Source organism: Mustela lutreola, chromosome 9 (assembly GCF_030435805.1).
Source record: "Mustela lutreola isolate mMusLut2 chromosome 9, mMusLut2.pri, whole genome shotgun sequence".
Classification (NCBI taxonomy): domain Eukaryota; kingdom Metazoa; phylum Chordata; class Mammalia; order Carnivora; family Mustelidae; genus Mustela; species Mustela lutreola.
This window is the reverse complement of record NC_081298.1, coordinates 15,290,032-15,312,613: the sequence shown is the minus strand read 5'-3', so window position 1 is coordinate 15,312,613 and position 22,582 is coordinate 15,290,032. Positions and strand designations below refer to the sequence as shown.

Below are 22,582 nucleotides of genomic sequence, written 5' to 3'. Positions count from 1 at the left end.
CTGGTCCCCCCCCCCCCCAAGGACACACACCAGCCGCATGGGTAGAGGCCCAGGCCTGAAACAGGATTACAACCCCTGGGCCGCTGGCCTTTTATTTTGTGTTAATGGTGAAATAAGATTTCCTGCATTTCAAATCTTGTTTGTTTTGTTTGCAGAACTGAAATCCATTTGTCTTTTTATTATTAACCTTTGAGCTCCGTTTGGCTGGAGCTCTGTGGATTTTCTGTGCTCTCACAGTTAAAGAACTAACTGGGTTACTTGGGGGCTGGCTCTTCTCTTTTCCGGATGGATCACCTATGTCAACTGCATCCGAAATTAAAAGGCTGCACAGCCCTCGTGGTGATTATAGGTTATGTGACTCTGAAAGGTTTCAGTGGTTTACGGGTTCGCTGTTCTCCCATTCACTGTCTGCCCCCCTGTTTCCTCCCATCCATCCGCCCTCCCACAGACCCGCGGAGCCTCCACTACACTCATTTGCTATCATGCAAACTAGACATTCCTAAAAATCACTCTGCAGGGCAAAATCCTCCCAGAAGAAATCACGGAGCTTTGGGGGAAAACAGGGTTAGGGGCACACCAGCCAAACACTATGTCAGTATCATGTACACACACACACACACACACACACACACACACACAACACAGGAACATAGTAAAAACAGTCTTTAAACACATTAAATGGTTACGAAATGCATACAGACTACAATAAATACGGTGCTTTACCGAGGCAATGACCTAAAAGTTTGCTTGTGGAAATGAGTGCCGGAAGGATCGCAGCCCACGAGCTGCTGTGAAGTGGCGGAGGAGGGCTGTCTGAGACAGGGAAGAGAGCTGTAAGGCCCAGTGGGCAGGGGGCAGGAGCCGCGGGAGCAGGGAGCGGCTGGAGGGCTGTATGGGTGCTCCCACGTGGGGGCTGTTTTCAGCGTTCCCCTCGTGTTTCTCAGAATGAAACGCACCTCAGCAAAAGCAAAATCTGTATTGTGCTCAAACTATTCCCTAATACTTCAACTGTGTTGGAACAAATGCACGTTTTCAAAACAAGCGGTGTTGCAGAATTGGCTGTGTGCCAGGAGACACAGAATCCACAATCCCAACTCCAACTCCAGCTTCTCAAGCACCCAGATGTTTCCACACCTGCCCCCAAGCACATGAGTGTGGCTCGCGGGCCTGATGCCAGGGATTTGACTTTTTTATTTATCCAATAAATAACAGAATGGGAAACCAAGGCATAGAAATGTTACATAACCCCAAGATCACTCTGCTAGAAACTGGCAGTCTGGCTCTGGAGTGCATCTGCTTAACCACTCTGCTCTGCTGTGTCTACACGCCCCGGGGAGAGCGTCCCCTTGCCCAGAGCCGAGCCCCAGGGTCTGTAGTCTGGGCTCCCGGTGGGTTAGGCAGGCCTGGATTGGGAGCCCCGCCCCACATGCCACGCCCACCCGGCTTGTAGCTGTGGAGACACATTCTTCACCTCTCTGAATCCGGGTTTCCGTTTTGGTGAGGCAGGAATGAACGACAGGGTGCCCTTCAGTGCCGTTGTAAGTACTAAGCAAGATGAACTTCTGAGAACTCAATCTGGCACAGCCAAATGTGCCATAAATACTAGTGTTTACAAAACAGAACAAAACAAACCCCCGTGTCTCCTAGCTCACAGCCCCAGCCAGTCCCGGTCCATCCTTCAGGCACGAACCGTTACAGAGCAGAGGTGGGCAAGGGAAAGGGGGTCCCAGCCACCCGCCGGACCCCTGGGGCCTTTGGTGACCAGGGAAACATAGACTTGGCAAAAACATGACCCTGAACCCAGCTGAGGTGGCCACGCACCAGTTCCCACACCCTGCTTTCCAGGGCTGTGGGCACAGTGACCCAGATGCCCAGGGAGCTGGATGTCAGTGACCCAAACGCCTCAGGACAACACGGGACAGAGGGAAGGAGGACAAGAGGCTTTGGGAGCTGGCTTCAAGAGCTTCTGCGACCCAGAGAAGATGCTGAGGCTGTGATTCTGTGTGATGGAGGTTAAGGAAGGGCAGGAAGGAGTGGAATCTGGGGGTGCTCCTGCTCATAGCCCCTACCCACTATCCATCAGAATTTGCAAAATATCACCTGTAGTCCAGGTCCTAGACTGGGCAGCACTGAACTAGATACACCCATGACCATTAACGACCAAGTGGAGGCTGCCGTGGGGGGCAGAACAGACCGTGGAAGCCGCTGTCGCAGCCAGAGGAATGGCTGACCTCGCCGTTCCCCCCTCCTCTGCCCACTCCCAGGGCAGACATTACTAGTCAACCTCTACACTCCTGCCAAGGCTGGACAAGGCTCCAGAATCCTTCTCTGCACAACATTCCAGGCAGCCAGTATCAATTAGCTGGAGCTGGTGCCGGAGATGAAGCCTATGTGCCAGTTCTGAGCTGAGATCTGGAGGAGGAATGAGTCAGAGGGTGGAGAGGGAGGAGAGGTGGGAAAGGCAGTGCCAGGCAGAGGAAGCGAAGGCCGAAGCACAGACCGGCAGGGGAGACGGAGGGAGGTGCAAGACGTTCAGGGCACTGGAGCAGGGGGCACATGGTTGGGGCCTGGGGGAGGCTGGCAGGGACCAGCAGAAGGAAGCGCAGAGTGACAGACTGCGGAGTCTCGACAAGGGAGACTCGCGAGCACGCAGGCAAGAGTGATGAGTGGCCTCACCGGGGTGGGGGGTGGGGTGGGAGGGAGAGAAATGGATGAGTCAAAGACAGTTAGGAATAAACTGGAAGAGCCCAACGGGGGGCTGGATATGGAAATGGAAAGTGAGAGGGGAAGCGGCCTGGGAGAGCCCCAGGTCTCTGGTTTGGGCAGCCTGGAGGTGCCAGTGGCGCTGTTTGCTCCTTCCCCACCACCCCCTCCCGACCCTCCCCTCATCCGCGCTCACGGACTCTCTGGGACTCTCACTGCCAGTCCCTGCGCTCCTCCTGCCTCTAGCAAGCACTGTGCTGCAGGGAGGGTAGCAGGGTCCCCAGAAAGCAGCCACCAATCCTTAAGGAAGGAGGGTCAATTGTGACTACTTCGGCTCCCCCTACCGCCGGGGGACGGCGCTGGGGTGCACGGTCCACCTGGCTCCCAGAGTCCCTATAAGCATCAAGCTCTAGCCTACAGTGGCAGCTCGCTTCTTAAAGCCCATGTTTCTGGATGCCTGCTCTGCTCCGCTCCTCTCACACGCTCCTCCACCGTGGTTTTCTGGAATCATCCTCAAGTGAATGACTCGCACTCAAATCCACCTCTCGGGTTTGGTTCTGGGGAACCCTAACTGTAGCACTCACCAAGGGAGCAGCTCAAGTTCAGGGGGTGTGTGGGAAGGCGCTGTTCTCGTGGTCCTTTCTCAGGGGGCTTGAACCCCTGCCCTTTATCTGGAGAGACGGGACTGCTGGAGGAGGGGTGGCGAGCTCGGATCTCCCGATCCCAGAGCTGTTCCCTTCCATCCTTAACATAGAGAACTCCAATTTTTCCACCGGGCAGAAAGGGGCTCTGGGAAGGAAAGCCCCTCCCCAGCCCCAGGAGACAGACCAGGGTCGGTCCGACCTGCTGAGATCTTGGGAGGGAAAACATGAAGGGACTCCCTGAGCCACCACACCACCCTGAAGTGCCCGCCTCCCGAAATCCTGATGAATGCAACCATTAAGTGTCAACCAGTGAAGTGTAAAGCTCTTAACCAGTCAAGTGTAAAGATTAAGGGCAGATTCCAAGGCCCAGATCTGAAGCCTGGCATATGAAGCCACTTACTGGATGAGTGACCTTGGGCATGTTCATTAACCTCTTTTGGCTTCTGTGTCCTAGTCCGTAAAATGGGGACATTCGCAGTCTTGGCGTCATCAGGCTGTTGTGAGGATTAAATGGGCCAACACATATAAAAGCACTTCGCACAGTGTCTGCCCAGAGCAAGTGCCTGGTAAGGGATAGCTCCAGAACATGACTCCCACCGCCAGGGCCTCTCAGCCTCCATGTGCACACAAGCCCCCAGGAGAGCTTGTAAAGCTTCAGCTTCCAATTCAGGAGGTCTGGGGTGGAGCCGGAGACCCTGCATTTCTAACCAGCTCCCAGGGGATGCCGTTGATGCCGGACTGGGGGCCACACTGGGAACCGCAAAGGCTGACGTCACTGCCAGCTACCACCATGCAGCCTGGAGCCCAAGGAGCTTCAGTGACAGAGCGGCCCCACCCATACGCACCCCATCCCTAGCCCAGAGACCTGGTGAGGATGCAGGGTTTCCTATGTTCTCTACGCCTGTCCTTGGAAGCTCTTAACTCACTGCGAGTTGCTCGGTCAGTGCCAGGCAGGGCCTCCCAGGTGTCCAGCCCAACTGTCTAGCACACCGTAGGCACTCAGTCGCATTTGCTGGAAGAAAAACCCCTGCGCCCTCTTGCAGGAATACACACGCCAGTGAGCCAGGGCACAGGCAGACAGGTCCAGCAGCGCCAGGGGCTGCGGGCTCGCAGGGGCTGCTCTAGCCCGCTGGCTCGGCGTAAGCCTCAGCTGGGCTGGCAGGAGCCCAAGGGGAGGACAGTCACACCCCTTCCTATTTCAGAGCCTGGCATCTGGGTCCCACCAGTACCCAAAATACCTCCAGAACAAGGAGGAGGCCGGCCACAGCTCCACGTCCCCCGGTCCTTTCTATGCCCCTTCCTTGCCCCGGTGTTAGGTGGAGTGGTGGAGCCTCCCTGGGCTCCATCAAGACTCTCCCCTCTGCTGGAGCCGGTACCCTCCAACCCACCCGACCCTTCCTCAGCTGGGCTCAAGATAGCCACCCAAACCTTCTGACAATCCTAAATGTCACAGCCAACATCAAGGCCGTGCTTGCTCTGTGCTAAGTACTTTGCAGACACAGCTGCATCTGGGGCAGCCCCTGTATCCAGCAAGATACAGCTGGACACAAGGAGCAAAATACCCAACTAACAGGGGCGAACCAACAAGGAACAACAAGAATCACAGCCAACAATAACAGACTAATAGTGCCTGCTAGTGCCAGCCTCTGTCCTAAGCGCCCATACCTGTGTTAATTCACGTAAGCCACACAACAACTCTGAGAGTCTCTGTGTGCTACTACTGTCCCCTTTCCACAGATGAAGAAACTGGGCTCACAAACGGGAAGTAACTTCCCCAAAGTCACATAGCTACTAGGAAGCAGAAATGAGGCACTAACCAGGCCTATCTGACTCTAGGGTCCAGGTTTGGACTCTAACTCAGACTTTCCGGTCCCTTAAAGCACATTGTAACAGATGACACAAGCACCTGTCCTGTGCAGACATAAACTCATTTCTCCTTCACGATGCCCTCCTATGCTGCTGTCCTTGGACAAGTCACAGGGCTTCTTGGAGCCATCCGTAAAATGGGGCTCTGGGCTTCACCCCCTGATCTTACTCCCCACACCACACCACCCTCCCCCCGAGCTGCCTATGAGACCAACAGACCAGATGTTTCCCAGCCTCCTGACACTTAAGAGGCCAAGAGATGTGCCCAAGGCCACCTGGTGGTCACTGGCAGACCCAGGACTAGGACCAAACCTCCTGACCCTCTGGAACTCAGCAGAGACCCACTGCTACCCCGAGGCCTATGATACCTTCCTCCAAGCATTGCTGCCTTGCCAAATTTCTCAGGTTGAAGAAAACATGTGTTCCCTTCCTCCTCCTCCTCTTCCTCTCCCTCCCGCCTGTCCTCCTCTTCTCGCCCTCCGGAAAGCCTCCCTAGGAGGTGGGTGGAATGCAGCATCTGCCAAGGCAAGGCCATTCACAGAGGCCGGAGATGCCCAGTTTAGGAGGGGCTGGGGGTGGGAAGGCTTCCAGCCAGCAGGAACCCCCCGCTGGGAGGTAGCGCAGAAGGTGGCGGCCGACCCCCAGCCCTGGGCCCGCCCTGGTGTCTGCGCCTGGAGAGGCCCCTTAGCCAGTGCTGTCCAACGGCACCGTCTACGAGGGCAGACATGCTCTATACCCGCGCTGTCCCAAACAGCAGCCACGGGGCACGCACTGCTGAGTGCTTGGAACATGGCCAGCACGGTGGAGAAACAGAATATTTCATTTCATTCCATTTAAATCAATTTACATTTCAATAGCCACATGCCTGGCGTCCACTGTACTGGACCCTCCCCAAGCCCCAGTGTCCTCATGAGGGTGATGAGAACCCCCACGACCCTGGCTGAGGACAGCTAAGACAAGGGAGCGATGTGCTGCCACGGAATAAGCCCCCCACCGGGAGTCACGGGACTTGAGTTCCAGACATGTTAACATGCTCTGTGACCCGGGACGAGCTCCCCAGGCTCTCTGAGTGCCCTGGTCATCTGTACAATGAGAAAGTCACTTGCGAGCCAAGTTTCTTTGCTAAGAATCCATGGATGGGCTCTAGGGGAATCTGGGAACCCGCTGGAATTATGAGAAGAGTATGCTTGTACGACTGTGTGCGAGAATGAGTGTGAGTGTATGTGTGAGAGAAGGCGTGTCGCTGTGTTTGGGAATGAGTGCGACTCCATGACTGTGTGTGTGTGTGTGTGTGTGTGTTACGAGGTAGGTGCACATATTTCTTAGGGGAACAAAAGCCCAAAACTTGCCCAAAACTCTCAAAGAGCCCATCATTGTTGCAAAGACGAGAACCTGCAGTCTAGAATATGTTCCCTCAGGCAGCCCTTAAGAAACGGAGTTTCGGGCGCCTGGGTGGCTCAGTGGGTTAAGCCGCTGCCTTCGGCTCAGGTTATGATCTCAGGGTCCTGGGATCGAGTCCCACATCGGGCTCTCTGCTCAGCAGGGAGCCTGTTTCCTCCTCTCTCTCTCTGCCTGCCTCTCTGCCTGCTTGTGATCTCTCTCTGTCAAATAAATAAATAAAATCTTTAAAAAAAAAAAAGAAAAGAAAAGAAAAGAAACGAAACGGAGTTCCGAGCTCCACTCCCAGAGGCTCGGACTCAGGGCATGGGGTCTGCAGTCTGGATCGGGAACAAATACCCTGGGGGGCTATGTACCGTCAGGGGAGAGAGAACCCGGGCGAGGACACGGTCCTATCTAATATTTCGTGGTCTGACGTGTGTGAAACTCCTTATCCAGCAGGAATCTGTATCTTTAAAACCAATCATGATTTCAGAAACTAAGAAAGAGCAAAGAGTAACATCACGATAAAACCCCTCTCAAACCCCTCTTTATTTCTCAACACTGACATGCAGCACTCACATGCCAACGCTGTCCTCCGCTCTCTGTACGTGCGAACCCACGGAGTCCTCACAACACCCCCTCTGAGGCCGCCAGCATCAGCCGGTTTGACAGACGGGCAAACGGAGGCGCAGAGAAGGACTCGCCCAGGGCCGCGCGGCCAGTGTGCTCTGCTGCCCCCTTAGAGCTTGCGTGCTTCGTCGCCTCCCTTCTGCAGGCCTGAGGCTGAGCCAGGGCTCCGGATGGGGTGGCTCGGCCCCTCCCACCCACCCCCACAAGGGCCCACGAGAGTCAGCAGGACTGACAGCGGGCCGGGCCCCACACTCACTTGCCCTCGGAGCCGTAGCTATTCATGCTGTCTTCAATGGACTCGTGGCTGGCCTGGCGCAGCGTCCGGCTGGGCATCTCCACCGCCAGGCCAGTCTCCGTGCTCCTCTGGATGGCTCCCTTCAGCCTCCGGCTGTCCCCTTCTAGGCGGAGAGGCCAAGAGCAATGGGGAGAGAGACAAGGTACGGGAAGGGACAGAGACACAAGTCGTCTGGTTAGTGTCTGGACCCTCCCAGGGTCGGCCCCCACCCCCAGTCCCTCCTCCTACCACCAGCCTCACCCGCGGCCCCTCCCTGGGCAGCCCTGCCCTTCACACCCACCCCACAAGAAGCAGCGCAGGAGTCCTGGTAACAGCCGGATTCATTTACAGCTACGTTTCCCCCCTTGGATTCACCTCCCCCCTGCGACTCTCTACAGGTCATGTCTCCTCCTCCTCTCCAGTTACTCTTTATTGAGCACCTACTCTGTGTCACACTCTGTCACATGCTTTGCTTGCGTTTGGACCAGGTTTTCCCCACCTCAGCACAACCGGCAGTTTAGATGGGATCCTGCTTAGTTGTCGGGGACGTCCTGTGCATTCTGGAAGGTCGATCGATATCCCCGGCCTCTACCTACCAGACGCTAGTAGCACCCTCCAGTCTAGGGTGGCCATCTAGAATGTCTCCAGACATTGCCAAATATCCCCTGGGCGTGGGGGTGGGGGGAGCAAGTCACCCCAGATGAAGGACCACTGATTTAGACCACAGGCTCTGAAACCAGCCTGCCCAGGTTCAAGTGTGGATCTCTTTCTCACTGGCTGTGAGACTTTAGGCAAATCACTCAGCCTCTCTCTGCCTCTATTTCCTCAACTGTACAATAGGAGAACAACAGGCTTACAACGAATGGCCCTCTGCCCTTACTCTTCCCTCCCCTCAAATACCCTCTCCTCTGCTAGCTTCCCTTCTGTAATCAAACGTCATCTTAGATGACCTTCCTTACCATTCTCTAGCCCCTGCCACCCACCCCGCATCCTGTCGCCCTGATCGGGCTTTCTTCCCAACACCACCCCAGACATGTCTGTGCATTACTGGCTTACTGGCCAGTTTCCTGCCCAGGGCAGGTGAACTCAGGACATGGTATTCTGCTTTGTTGACCGTTGAAGCCCCAGGGCTAAGAAGAGGGCCCCGCCACAGCACGTGCTCAGTTAGTAACTGCTGGCTGAATCGAGGTCTGCCCTGAGAGTGGTCTTACTCCTCAACCCCCGCATGAGAGAGAGGAGTCTGTTCTCCCACTTAAGCATCAAGGACACAAGACACAGAGGCTAAGCCACTTGTCCACACTCATAGAGCCAGAAAGGGTAGGGGGGTGACGGCACCAAGAGTTGAGCCAGGAGGGTCTCTCTGCTCCACGCTCCACAGCCCGGTTTATCAGGGTGGGTTTTACATCCCTGGCACCTGGCAGGACTGCGGGTGCACTAGAGGTGGGGCTAGGTCTTTAGGGAGAGCTTCCCCAGGTCTTGACAAAGGCTGAGACAAGCTCATAAACCTCAGGGGCTTCCTCAGTGCTGGCTGGTCAACCCGCTGGAGAGAAGCCGTGTCACCCAAATCCCACCATCCTGCTCAGCAAGAGGTAAGGGCCCTGGGGCTGCATGCCAGGAGGCAGAGCAAGACCAGGACACCTCCCACTGGCCTGCTCCTCCTTCCCTCCCACCCACCCACCCACCCACACACACTCACACATACACTGTGTTTCTCAGTGTGTGTGCCCACGTTTGTCTCCCACATGCATCTGCATTATTCAGGCACAGAGATGTCCACACACTCAGAAAAATACATGGTCGCACACACACGTGCAGGAATACACATGCAAACACAGAGCACACTAATGTATGGCTGAGCATTGGTATTTGTGCGTTTCCGTGAGTCTCCATCATGCTGTGCTTCTAAGGCTAACTGGGTATGTGCCAGTCATACACACAGATGCACAGCCATAAGAAGTATACGCCAACCCACTCAAGAAAGCACACAGAGAAACCGACACTGTGCATTTCTGTGTGTGTGTCACCTGGGTGTTTCTGGACATGTGGGGGAACACGTGTGTCCCCGTCTCTGTGCTTCCCTTCATCCTGCCATTTGCTCTTTCGCTAAGCTGTATCTGCAATCCACCCAACCACTTCTATGCTCCTCTGTGTGTAGCAGGTGCTAAGACAGAGTAAGATCCAGAACCACACACATGCTCACTCAGCAGCACAGACTCACAAGCACAGAGAGATGTCCCCCAACTCACACACACACAGTGCAGACATATGTCCAGGGACGAACCTCACTCCTCCACATCGGGGGTACAAACCCACAACCCGGCACCCAGCAGGCAGGCTGCAGACACCCGCCTCGGCTTTCTACTTCCCTACAGAGCCCTGTTCTGGAGATTCACGCTGGTTTGTCCCCGCCCACTAGGGTCTGAAACATTTCTCTTGGAAGAGGGATAACCAAAGCATGACCCAACTCAGTCCCCATGGGGGCTAAGGAGGTGCTCTGGAAAGGTGTGCTTCACATCTGTGTGGCATTCTTCAGGACCAAAGCATTTCACAGCCAAGTACCCTATATGGGCCTCAGGTGAGGCTGGTGTTGCAATCAGGTGGACTGCAGATACAGCTTAGGGAAAGAGCAAATGGTGGGATGAAGGGGAGCACAGAGACGGGGACACACGTGTTCCCCCACGTGTCCAGAAACACCCAGGTGACACAGGGGCAGGCACAGAGTCCCAGCTCTGCAACCACTGGTGGCCAGACCTTGGGCAAGTCAGGCAGCCCCATGGAGCTGTTGGACATCTGCCACAGAGCCTGGCACATAGTAGGTGTGAAACAGAAGTAGCCACGGTGACTGTGGAGTAAGACCTCTCAACACTCCCCAAATTGGCTCACACCAACCATCTTCCATTTCCCGCAATTTGCCACCTTCCCCACCGTGGGCGTCCCCAATCTGGTACCCAACCCCACCAAGTTCTGCCATCTACCCTCAGCCATCTCATCCTCCATTGGCCATCTCCCGATGACTCCGTCAAGGTCCCAAAGTGACTGTGCCAATGCTTTCTCTCCCCAGCCCGTCACCCCAACCAATGACCTTTCCCCCCACTTGGCTGAAAAGATGTGTCTCTGTGACTTGCTCCTTCTCACTTCCAACCTGCATCATCCTCAGACCTTTCAACACGCCCCTCGACCTTCCCCTGCTCTCTCAGAGGACAGAGCAGGAGGGGGTGACCCTCTCCTGGCCGAGGCTGACCCACCACCTGTTCTCCTCATCCTACCTCCTCCCACCCGCACCAGGAACGCATCCTCCCATTTGTCCTCTCTGGGCCTTGGATCTGCCACCTCTCCCTCTTCTGGTTCTTTCCACTCCTCCTTTAAGTCTGCTCAAGGCTCCGTTTCTTCCACCACCCCCTTCAAACAGCAAACTCCTTCTGAGCACAGACAACCACATGTTGCCATTTTGGGCAGTGTGGCTTCCATTCCATTCACACAGCTTCCTGAGCCAGTCTCCAGCGGCTGCTCGGGACCACGGAGCGAGGACAGGGCCTCGCCTCAGCCCCCCGCTCCTGTACTGGGGTGCTTCCAATTCTCACAGCGCCCGTCTACTGAGTGCCTCTGGTCCGGTGGGAGACCTTCACGAAGATGTGAAATGTGCTTCCAAGGGCTGGTTTCCACTGATAAAGTGCCCATGGACGGAAGACAAAGAGGTGCTTCAGCCTCTGCTTTGGGTCCATCAGGTCCCAGGAAAAGACCCAGGCTTGACCCGTTGTAGCAGACAGTGCTGACGCTCCGCCCAGACCTCACAGATCTCCCTTTTTCCCACTCCTGTGACCCCCTCCCCCAACTGGCTCCTGAAAGCCATCTACCTGCCAAACTTTCATTTGTTTCTCAGTCTTCCTTGGGGCTACTGAGCCCACACTGCCCCCCGATAGACAGAAGCAGAAGTGCCTGGAGGTTTATAACATGTGATCCCCCTAGTCAAAGCCTAAATGGAACAGGAGAAGGAACCCTCAATTCAGGTCCTATGCCTCAAGTCAGAACAACTCTGAGGCATTACATAGGCTCCAGAGGAACCCAGTGGGGGGCGAGGGGCTGAAGCTGCCCTTGTGGGATCTGCCTAACCCCACACCCCACGTGCTTCCTGCTTCCTCAGTCTCCTGTGGGGGCACTTCCGTCAACGAATCTCATCTCAGCATACTTTTTGGGGAAACCTGACTTAAGATACCTGCCTTGACTGGCACCCTAAGGAAGTCGAAGTTCAAAAATCTTTGCACTGGTGGGTTCCAGCATCACAATGGGAACACCGTTCCCTTCATGAATGCGGTGATAAAAAGAGCTGGTGCATAATGAGAGGGGGCGTGGGCGAGGGGAGCAAAGGGGAAGCTCCGTTGTTCCCGGTTATCACAGTGCCTCACTGGAAAGGTTTGGAGTTTGAGTCCTATAGGCTTTGGGCACCAACTGTAGCCGGCTACTGTAATGTACAAATAAATGGGAGTTTGGATGACCCACTTTTGGCCACCCACTCACAACTTGCTGTACCCAAAACTTGAACTGAGCAGCTTGAATTTTCTCCCACAGGGTCCTAAGTATCCCTCTTCTCCCGATTTGCACGGTGGGGTGGTAGTGCAGAGTGTGAACAGCAATAACTTGGGGTACCAACACCACTGTGTGCTGAACACCGTGCCTCACACTGGAGCTAGGACAGTATGAGTGGCATGGTCCCTGCCTCCATGGGGCTCACAGTTCAGAGGGGGAGGTGGACCCTGAACAGATGATCGCACAATTAATCACAAGTGCTGTAAGTGCTTTGGAGACCAAGTACAAAATGGAGTGACAGCACCCATTGGGGGGACCGTGGGAGGGGGACTAATGCATGCTACTGATTACTGCAGCCTTTGAATTAAGTCACCTCAGATTTCTCCTTTGACTTCCCTGACAGTAAATTTTATGAATCTCCTCCGGTCCCTCTGACTACTGTCTCCATCTCTATACATGAGGCCCTCAGTCATGCAGTTCTTGGGTTCTCTCTGTCTCTAGACCTTGCCCCCTGATGATGTCATTCCCCTCCCACAACCTGAGGACCATCCTATGCAAATGAATCCCACCCCCAACCTGAACCCCTTAACTCTGGCCAGAGCAATACTTCCGACGGCATTCTGAGCATCACTGCCTGGGTGACGAGCAGAATCCCAGGAGGCAACCTGGCCAAAACTAAACCCACCTCTGGTCCTACTTCCCCCAATCAACTCAGCTACCCAGACTCAGAATCCCCTCAGGACCTGACTTTTCCCCCTCTCTCGTCAAATGGCAGGTCTTATAAGGTCTTTGCACATAAGAGCTCTTATCTCTCCCCTTCCTTGTCCATTTTCACAGCCAACCACCCTGATTACCTCAAGTCTAAACTATGCCAGCAGCCTCCTAACTGGTCTCTCTGCTTCCAACCCACCCACCCAACAAGTCATTAAGAGATTAACCATCTTAAATTATCACTTCAGACAAAGATATTCTACTCCCACTCATTTATTCTACACAAATAGTCACAAAAGTACACAAAGATATGCATAAAGAGGTTCCCCATGTATCATTTACACCAGTGAAATGCTGGAATTAACTGTCCATTGGTAGAGGACTAGTTTACTAAATGACCCATCTCCACAATAAAATACTGTATAACAGTTAAAACAAATCATCTAGGGGTGCTTGGCTGGCTCAGTCAGGAGAGCATGCAGCTCTTGATCTTGGAGTTGTGAGTTCGAGCCCCACACTGGGTGTAGAGATGACTTAAAAATAAAATCTTTAAAAAAAATAAAATAAAATCTTTTTTTTTTTTTTTTAAAAAGAATCATCTGGATTTTACACACACAGTGACACAGAAAGACTGCCTCAACATATTGTTAACAAAGTACACTGCAGGACACTATGTAAATCATAATACCATTTTTGTAAAGCTATAGATAGCTTATATATATTTGGGAGGAAATCTGGGAGGATATGAACTGAACTGTTAATGGGGAATAACTGTAGGGAGAAACACTGTCAGAAGAGGGGTATGACAGATGTGTTTCTGTAACTTTCAAATCCAAGTACTACAAGATCTATACAGAAAAGTGCACAAGGGGCGCCTGGGTGGCTCAGTGGGTTAAAGCCTCTGCCTTTGGCTCAGGTATGATCCCAGGGTCCTGGGATCGAGCCCCACATTGGGCTCTCTGCTCAGCAGGGAGCCTGCTTCCCTACTTCTTCTCTCTCTGCCTGCCTCTCTGCCTACTTGTGATCTCTGTCTGTCAAATAAATAAATAAAATCTTAAAAAAAAAAAAAAAGAAAAGTGCACGAACTCAAAGCATACAGCTTGATGAATTTTCACAAAGCAGACATACCTATATCACCAGCACCCAGATGAAGAAACAGAGCACTGCCAAGACTCCCAAAGCCCTCTGTGCCCCATCTTCTGGTCTCTCTCACTATACAAGGGAAGCCACTATGGTGATCTCTAACACCAAATATTAGTTTTGTTTCTGAACTTTATAAGGCAGAGAATGGCCTTTTGGGGAGGGGGAAGCTGGCTTCTTCTGCTCAGTGTTATGGTGAATGTATAAGATCCAGTCACATTGTGTGTAGTTGTAGACACTTATTATCACTGCTATACTGATTCTACTGTATGAATATAGTACAATCGATTTATCCATTGTATAATTTAGGGCTTTTTTTTCAGTATGGGGTTATTAGGAACAATGTTGTTATGATTACTTCGGTGCTTGGCCTTTAGGGAAGATTCAGACACATGTCTCAGAAATATACCTAGAAACAGAACTTCTGGGTTATAGGGCAAGCATTTGTTCAGCTGCCAAATGACTTGCCAAAGTAGTTGTACCAAGTTACACTGCAACCAGCCCATTGGGAAAGTTTTATTTCTCTTTTGTATGTTTCTATGACTTTTGAATTTTTTATAGTTAAATGTATTAATTCTACATATAAGTGAAAGTGAAATATAAATTTATAAGTAAATCACTTCAATCATGCCATGATCTTATTAAAAACCTTGGAATGGCTCCCCACTGCATGTCAAATTAGGTTCAACCTTTGCATCCAGGCACTCAAGATGCCATCATCTGATTCCTAGCCCATCTGCTACTGGTCTCCCCCATTCTTCACACCCCAGATACATTCTCAGCAACTCCTCACCTTGGTTTTCTCTCCTTTATTTTCCTCCCTTCCTCACCTTCTCTATCAAAATTCTAGCTATCCTCCAGAGCTAAATTTTAAATAACACAATTTACTCAGCACTCAGCAAACTCAGGGCTGTTATGAAGATTAACTATAACAATAAAGTAATATAATAACACTAACATTTAATCTTCAGGATGTCCTAGGTGGGAGGTGGCATACCACAAGCACTTGATAAAGATGGCTATTACTATTATTATCACCACCCTGTCAGATGTTGTGCCCAGTATTTTAAGAGGCATCACAGCATTTAACTGTTACAATAAACTGTGAGCAAAACAGTTACTGCCCCATTTTATAGGAGGAGAAAATAAGAATACAGGAGGCTAAGGAACTCTCTCAGGGACACACACCTACTAATGACAGAGGTGGAATTCAAACCCAGGTCTTTCAAACTCCAATAACCATGTTTTTAATGAACCACTAAACTAAACCCACTAAGCTCTACCACAGAACTCAAATGTCATCTCTTCCACAAAGACTTCCCTGATTAGACTCCTGGAGTCCCAGGGGGCACTTCCTCTTCACCTCTCCTGAAGTTATCTACTCCACTGAACCTTGAAACACAGTTCTTAGTCAAACTATGTCTACAGTGTAAGCTCATTCCTCCCTTACTTCCCTTCAGCACCAAGGACAGTGCCCAATATGTCTAATCCCCATGAATAGTGTTTAATCACGATTAGGCAGAGAGGCATGCAGGTGAGGGGTTGGGGGGCCTGCTCCCTGCTGAGCAGAGAGCCCAATGCGGGGCTCCACCCTAGGACCCTCAGATCATCACCTGAGCTAAATAAATAAAGGCAGAGGCTTAAACCACTGATCCACCCAGGTGCCCCAAAACTGGCTTTATTTTTAGGACGTGCCGCCAAGAAAAATGCAAATCTTTCAATTTTAAAGAAAACAAGTAAGTTTCACTCAGGTGTTTATACCTGAATATAAATGTGTTTAATGTACTTTCTCCCAAAAACAAGCATTCATAAGGAACGAGATAATAAAACAATCATAAAGATAAATTAAAAATTAGAGTAGATACCATCATTCTTAGAACTTACCCTGTGCTAGGCGATAGATAGATAGATAGATAGATAGATAGATAGATAGATATAATTTAGCCAAAACTCTGAGAGTCAAGTGTTGGGTATCTTAATTTTACAAAAAGGAACCAGGCTCAGAGCAGTTTAGCTACCTATCCAAGTTTACGCCAGACAAGACAGAGCTAGGTTTTAAACCCAGATCTGTGTGAAAGCAGATCCTATACTCTTAACCACTAGAGATTCCAAGAATGTGCTGGTGGGAGGTAGAGGGAGGAAGGACTACAACTATTCTCCACTTTGACATTTTATCGAAGATGGGTCTTCACAGCTGTTCTCCAGATGAAGAGCCCAAAGCTGAGAGAGGTCCTATGACTTACCCCAGGTCCCCAGGCTCTAAAAACCCCTCACCACCTCACTGACCAGAGTGAATTCCTGTCTCTGTGAAAGGCCCACTACAGATCCATATCACAGTCTGTGAAGTCCCCTGGACACAAGAGCTCTGGGTCAGTCTGTTATTTTAAACCAGGATCGGAGAAGTATCATGGCCCCTGGGACTCACTGCTCCCCCTACCCACTAGCACTGCCCTTCTTATTCCTCTGAGATGAATACCCTGGAAGCTGGTGCCTCTTCTTCCTTCATGGTCAACCTCTCCCTGGACTACTATTCCAAGTGACTTCAGCTTCATATGTCTCCCTTGCCCATGCCTTAAAAGTCATCGGAAAATCAAGGCTAAGATGACATGCAAGCATTCAGACCTCCTTAGGCCTGATGTTGCCTCTGGCTGTCTCCAAAAACGGGCCAAGGAAGCATAAACCCTGATTGAGGGCGCTTTACCTCCCCCTCTTCTCTCCAGAGCTGTCAAAATCTGTCATCCATTAAAATCATAGAAGATTCCATTTGGAGGGAACTTGGGATCATCCAGACTAATATCTTCCTGTGTAGAGGGGCAACTGAAGTCTACAGAGGGACATGCGGCAATGACTATGTTGAAATTAGAATTCAGGTCTCTTCACTGTCAACCTCTCAGTCCCTTTCACCATAAACAGCCATTCACTACTATTTCTGAAGCATGTCCAGGAAATAGCAAAGTCTACTCTTGCAGAGTAGTGACTAAAACCATGAACAATGGCGCCTAATGGCCTGAGCTGTATAATTGGGCCTGGTCACTTTATTAGTAATGTGATCTTGGGCAAGTTACTTACCCTCTCCATATCTCAGTTTCCTCCTCTCCAAAAAAAATGGAGAAAACAATGGCAAATTCCTCATAACATTTTTATGAGGATAAAAATGAGTTAATATTTGGTAATTTAAAAAAAAACACTTAGAACAAGGTCTGGCACATAGTGCTATTAAGTAAATGACATATAAGTATTTGTTAATTAAGTAAACTGTGTCTCCACGCCTCCCTCTGGGGACTCAAAATCAGCCCTACTCTGTATCAGCAAGGTCACAGTCTTAGCTCACTCCCTAGCCTTATCTGCTGCAATAGTCAATGAATGTAGAGGCTCTCAAACATCCACCTGGAGACCAGTGCTGATCTGACAGCTGGAATACATTGGGAACTTAGCTAAAAACCCAGTTTCCTCTGTCTCCTCTCCTGGGGATTCTGTTTCAGGAGGCCTAGGGTGGGGTCTGTGAATCTGTAATTTCAGAAGATCCCCAGGTGCCCCGAATGCCTGGTCAGGTGGTCAGCCTCGACTCCAACTAGTGTCCCAGCACCAGAGCATTATCTTCTGCCAGTTCCCCACCCTGTGGCCTGCATGAATTTTCTAAACCTCAATCCTGAGTATGTCATCTCTTTGATTAAAAACCTCCAATCATACCTCAATGCTTGCAGAATAAATTCCAAAGGCCTTAACACAAACTGCCTTTTGGATCTGCTTCCAATCTACATTCTCAGCCTATTTTTTCCCTTTTCTCCAATGTGCTTTCCATTCCATTCACACTGAATAATTCAGGTAATTCCAAACATCCCATGTGACCAACTACCCCCAAATGTCTTGCCAATCATCCTGCATATAAAACTCTCACCATCCCCTTCTCTTCTGGAGAAAGATGCTTTTAAAAACAATTGTTTGGGGGCGCCTGGGTGGTGCAGTCACTTAAGCGTCCAACTCTTGGTTTCTTTTCAGCTCAGGTCATGAGCTCAGGGTCGTAAGACTGAATCCTGCACTGAGCTCTGTGCTCAGCAGTCTGCTTAAGACTCTCCCTCTCCCTCAGCCCCTCCCCTAAAATAAATAAATAAACCTTTTAAAAAGAAAAAACCTGTTTGTTGAATTGCTGTGTGTGTGTGTGTGTGGGTGTGTGTGTATACACACATGTATATATAATATATATGGAAGTGTACAATATATATGATGTACAATTTTACGTGTATAACTTAATGAATATTACAAAGTGCACTCATCTCTAGAACCAGCACCCAGATCAAGAAACAGAACCTTGCCAATGCCCCAGAAGCCCCTCATGAGCCATGGTTACTTCTCCAAGAGTAGCATTATCCTGACTTCTAACACCGCAGGTTAGTTCTGTCTCTTTTGTACTTCTGTATAGACAGAATCATCTACTGTATATTCTCCAAGGTTGACTTCTTTAACTCAACCTTGTGTTTTTTAGTCTCATTCACACTAATTGTTTCAATGCAGCTCATTCATTCTCATACTCTTATATGTCAAAACTCTACTGCTGATGAAACTGCTAATATCCAGTTTAGGGATATTACCAAAGGCTCTGCCAAAGACATTCTCATATATGTCTTTTCTTGACCATTTGTGCACTTTTTCTAGGCACAAACCTGGGGGTGAAATTAAGGATAAGCATTTAAAACGCTTTTTAAATGAATTAAGCATGATGTGGACTGGAAAGGTTAACACAGATTATCCTTTACCAGGAAGCAAAGTTCTGAAGAAATGAGGCTCAGAGCTAAAATATTTTGGGAAGAAAGATGTGGGAAAACTGCTGACCAACTGTCTATCTGGCTCACATTTATATTCCCCAAATGTAACATTTGTTAAGTAAATGTGTAAAGGGCAGACAGCACCCAAGACAGAAGAGGGAGGGGCAAAAAAGGCCTGGAACTCAGTAAGCATTCAATAAATGCTGCCTATTAAAATTAACTCTTTAAGGGTCATCGGCCAATGATTCACTGATACCACCTTTCATACACTGTCATTATTTCATTGATTCTAAGACACACAATTTTAAGACTTCTGAAATTCAGATGTGGATGACAACCAAGGGCACATCTGTTAAATTCTGACGTTTTATTTCTTGAAGGTGTGTAAAATAAAGTTGTGACGTGGAAGTGAAGGTCTCTTAGGGCCATTACAGAACAGGAACTGAATAGACCTACGTGCTGGGAACTGTCCGTGGTGCTGACCCAAGTGCTGAGGTCCTGCCTTGCCTGGGACAGAGGTAGCTCACGCGGAGGGAAGATCTCAGGACAAAGCGACTCCCACCCCATGTTCGTTTTTAAGCCACACTTCCTTTCCACCTGCTTAATAATGTCTCAGATTCCACCCTTCCACGTAAAGGCAGTAACTCCCACTTACCGAGCTCCCAGAGCTCAACCTACGTTACCTCATTTAATCCTCAAAACCACTACTGTTTTGATTTCCAGAAATGAAAGTTGACTCAGGGAGGTTAATGAACCTGCCCAAGATGGCAAAGCTGTTAAGTGGGAGAATGATCTCGGTTCAATGCAGACCCAAGTGTAATTTGCCCTTTAGGCTGTTTTACACTGAAGGGATGAGAGGAGAGGGCTGTGTGTGAATTCCTCAGAACGTTGTCCAAGAGGATACATAGGGGGAAGTGGGAGAGATCATAAAGACACAGACTGAAATTGGTGGGAACAAGGAAGGCAAAGGGCATGTGATAGGAATCTGAGAACACTAGACAGGGAGAGTCTAAAGATTCTGAGAGAATTAACTGGGTAAAGTATATGAATGTGCCTTGTAACTCTAAAGAGTTCTGCCCCTGGAAGGAAATAACTGTTCTCATTTGTCTGATGAAATATGCATTTATGGAAGCTCATTTCCTATCCCATGCTTTTCCTGGCCTTGGAGATTAGAAGAAGACTTGTCCTTAAGGAGCTTACAGTTGGCAGAGAGGGATGGGGAAGATAACAGATAAGTAACTGTCATTCATTCAACAAACTCTTACCAAGTGCCTATTCAGTGCCAGGGCCTAAGCAGGAGACTCCTAATACAGATGAATTAAACCCAGACATTGTTGAAACTCCCAGTCTATGGGGAGACAGACAAGTAAATGGGCAATTATAACACAAGCTGTTATAATTACAACATACAATAGTTCAAGGACAGAGATATACACATGGTACTGGGGAACAGAGGAGTAATTAATACAGCACTGGAAGTAGAGGCAGTGCTTCAGTTTTAAGAATTATTATTTCAATACTGAGTTATATACTTGGTTGCAAATAAAGTCATAGTGAGATTTTTATCGTAGATGCAAATGCTACCTTCTGGGAGTTTACAAACAAAAGCCATACTGACAAACATGTAGGGAGAAGGCAAAGAGGCAGAACCAAAATGTCAACTGAGGACAAAGAACTCTGAATGCAGAGTAAATGCATTTGGGGAAAAAGGGATCCCACACTTATCAGGATGGTCACTGGAAGGAAGACAATTTATAGCCCCCACATGTGGCTGCCTTTCCCCATGAAGCCATTCCCAACAGCCCTTGGGGCAAACCAAGCAAGCTCTGGAAGAAACTGGGCTGTGGGCAAAAAGGTAGAGTCTATGATCCCATCTGGCACTGGGAACCCTCACAATTCCAGAACCTGCCCCAAACCTATACTACAACTCTTACATCACAAACATACCAGGTGGTCTGTCCACACTGCATCACTCATCATTAACCAAACACAGCTCACATACTTCCATCTTCTTAAGAGCACAGGCTTAGAAGCCAGAATAACAGTTCAGGATTTGCAGCACCCTTCTGCTACTTTCTGAATAATAAAAGAGAAATAATAGAACCCACTTCTCATTGTTGTAATATTGATCAGCTCTCATTAGGTTATGCTAGAGTAACAAAAGACGCCCAGATCTTAGTGGCTCACAAAATAAATTTTAGTGCTTGCTCACATGAAACATCCCTTACGAGTTAGCTGTGGCTGTATCCCATGAATTCATCTGGAATCCAGGAGGAAGGAGCAAACCCTATCTGGGACATGCTATCTCATGGCAGAGGGGAAACAGAAATGATGAAACCGTGAGGCAGCTCTTCCAGCCGCTGTGCTTTTCTCTATGTATATTTAAGCATGTTTAAGAATATACAAAAGGATAGATAAGAAATATGTCCCCTAATAATGTGAGAAGGCTAAGGGTATAGAGGAGTGGGGGGAGCTCTCTCCCCTGCACTCACACTGCAAAGAGAACCCATCAAGCCACCAAGTGATTTGTTATAACAAGGCAATGTGTTAGCCTATTTTAGCTCAGATTCACATTAATTGTGAAATAAATCCTCTTGTGTCCCATGCGGGGCTGACCTCGATGACAGAACATATGTACAGTGACTGTCTAAGTTAAAGGCACTCAGTAAATTATAGGCACTATTTTCAACAATATTCTGAGATGGATACCAGTGTCTCCAATTCCCAGAAACTCTCAGAGAACCAAGGCTCTGAGAACTAATGCGGCTTGCCTAAGATCCCACAGCAAGTTAGCAGAGGGGCAGTATGCAAAACAGAACCACGCAACCACATGAAGAGTTGAGTGCAAATGTTCACAGCAGCATTATTCATAATAGTCAAAAAGTGGAAATAGCCCAAATGTTCTTCAACTGATGAACAACTAAACAAAATGTATTTTACATGTACGTGTATATATATATATATACACATGTATGTGTATATATTTAATAGAATATTATTATTCAGCCACAACAAGGACTGGAGAACTGATGAATGCTACAACACAGATGAACTTTGAAAACAGGCAAAATCAAAGAAGCTACATGACCCATCAAACACCACATAGTCTATGACTACTTATATGAAATGTCCAGAAGAGGCAAATCCATAGAGATAGAAAGATTAGTGGTTTCTAGGGGTAGGGGTGAGGGGAGACAGGAGAGTGAATACTGCTGGGTATAGGGATTACTTTTGGGGAGATGGAAATGTCCCACAATTGGGACTGTACAATGGTGAGTGTGCTAACAACCCCTGAGCTGTCCACATTACATAGTGAATTGCATGGTCTGTGGTTAAAGCTTTCTTTCCATATGCAACCATTTTCCTTCCCAGGCCCTGCTCTTATCCCCTATTCTACACAGACACTCCACACAAAGCCAGTAGCTGGGGGGTGGGTAAGGCTTCTGCAGGTCAGAGCAGGCCTCCAACAGGAGCAGCAAAGGGCTCCAGCTGAGCAAGAGGCCCGCATGGGAAGGCTAATGCGAAGGCCAAATGAGGCCTCTGGACCCGAGGTGTGCCATCTTCAAAGTACACCCGTAAACTCACAGCCTCACAAAGGCACCCAGATGAAGACATGCAGTGGGCACATGGGAGGGAGAGAAGGAATCCCTTACTCCCAGCCCTACCGAGGCAAGACTTCTGTTTGTGCCTCTGGCTCCACACTGGCACCTTCTTCAGTCTACATATGGTCAGCCGGCTTCAGAGCCTACTGGACTCAGAAGAATGAACTAGAATCAGGTGCGACCAGTTAGAACCAGCTGGAACCACCAGCCCCAGCACTCACCAAAGCAAACCCACCTTCAATGAACTGTTCTCAGCACCAAAGGCCACTGGTAAACCTGGCCTCAGACCCTGGCCCATCCAAGTTATCATGGATGCTTAGCACCCAGGCCCCCTCCACACTGCTC

The 22,582-nt window shown here is 49.7% G+C and overlaps 1 protein-coding gene across 2 annotated transcripts in view; it reads right to left on the bottom strand.

The window, feature by feature from the left end:
• The window catches only part of RIMS4 (regulating synaptic membrane exocytosis 4), a 58,481-nt gene that overhangs the window by 11,897 nt on the left and 24,002 nt on the right, over window positions 1-22,582 (bottom strand). The window contains exon 2 of one of the 2 annotated variants that reach the window (XM_059133563.1): window positions 7,480-7,621. In XM_059133563.1, coding sequence (XP_058989546.1) covers window positions 7,480-7,621 — 142 coding nt within the window. The remainder of the gene's footprint in view (window positions 1-7,479; window positions 7,622-22,582) is intronic. The other variant, XM_059133564.1, reaches the window with a different exon arrangement.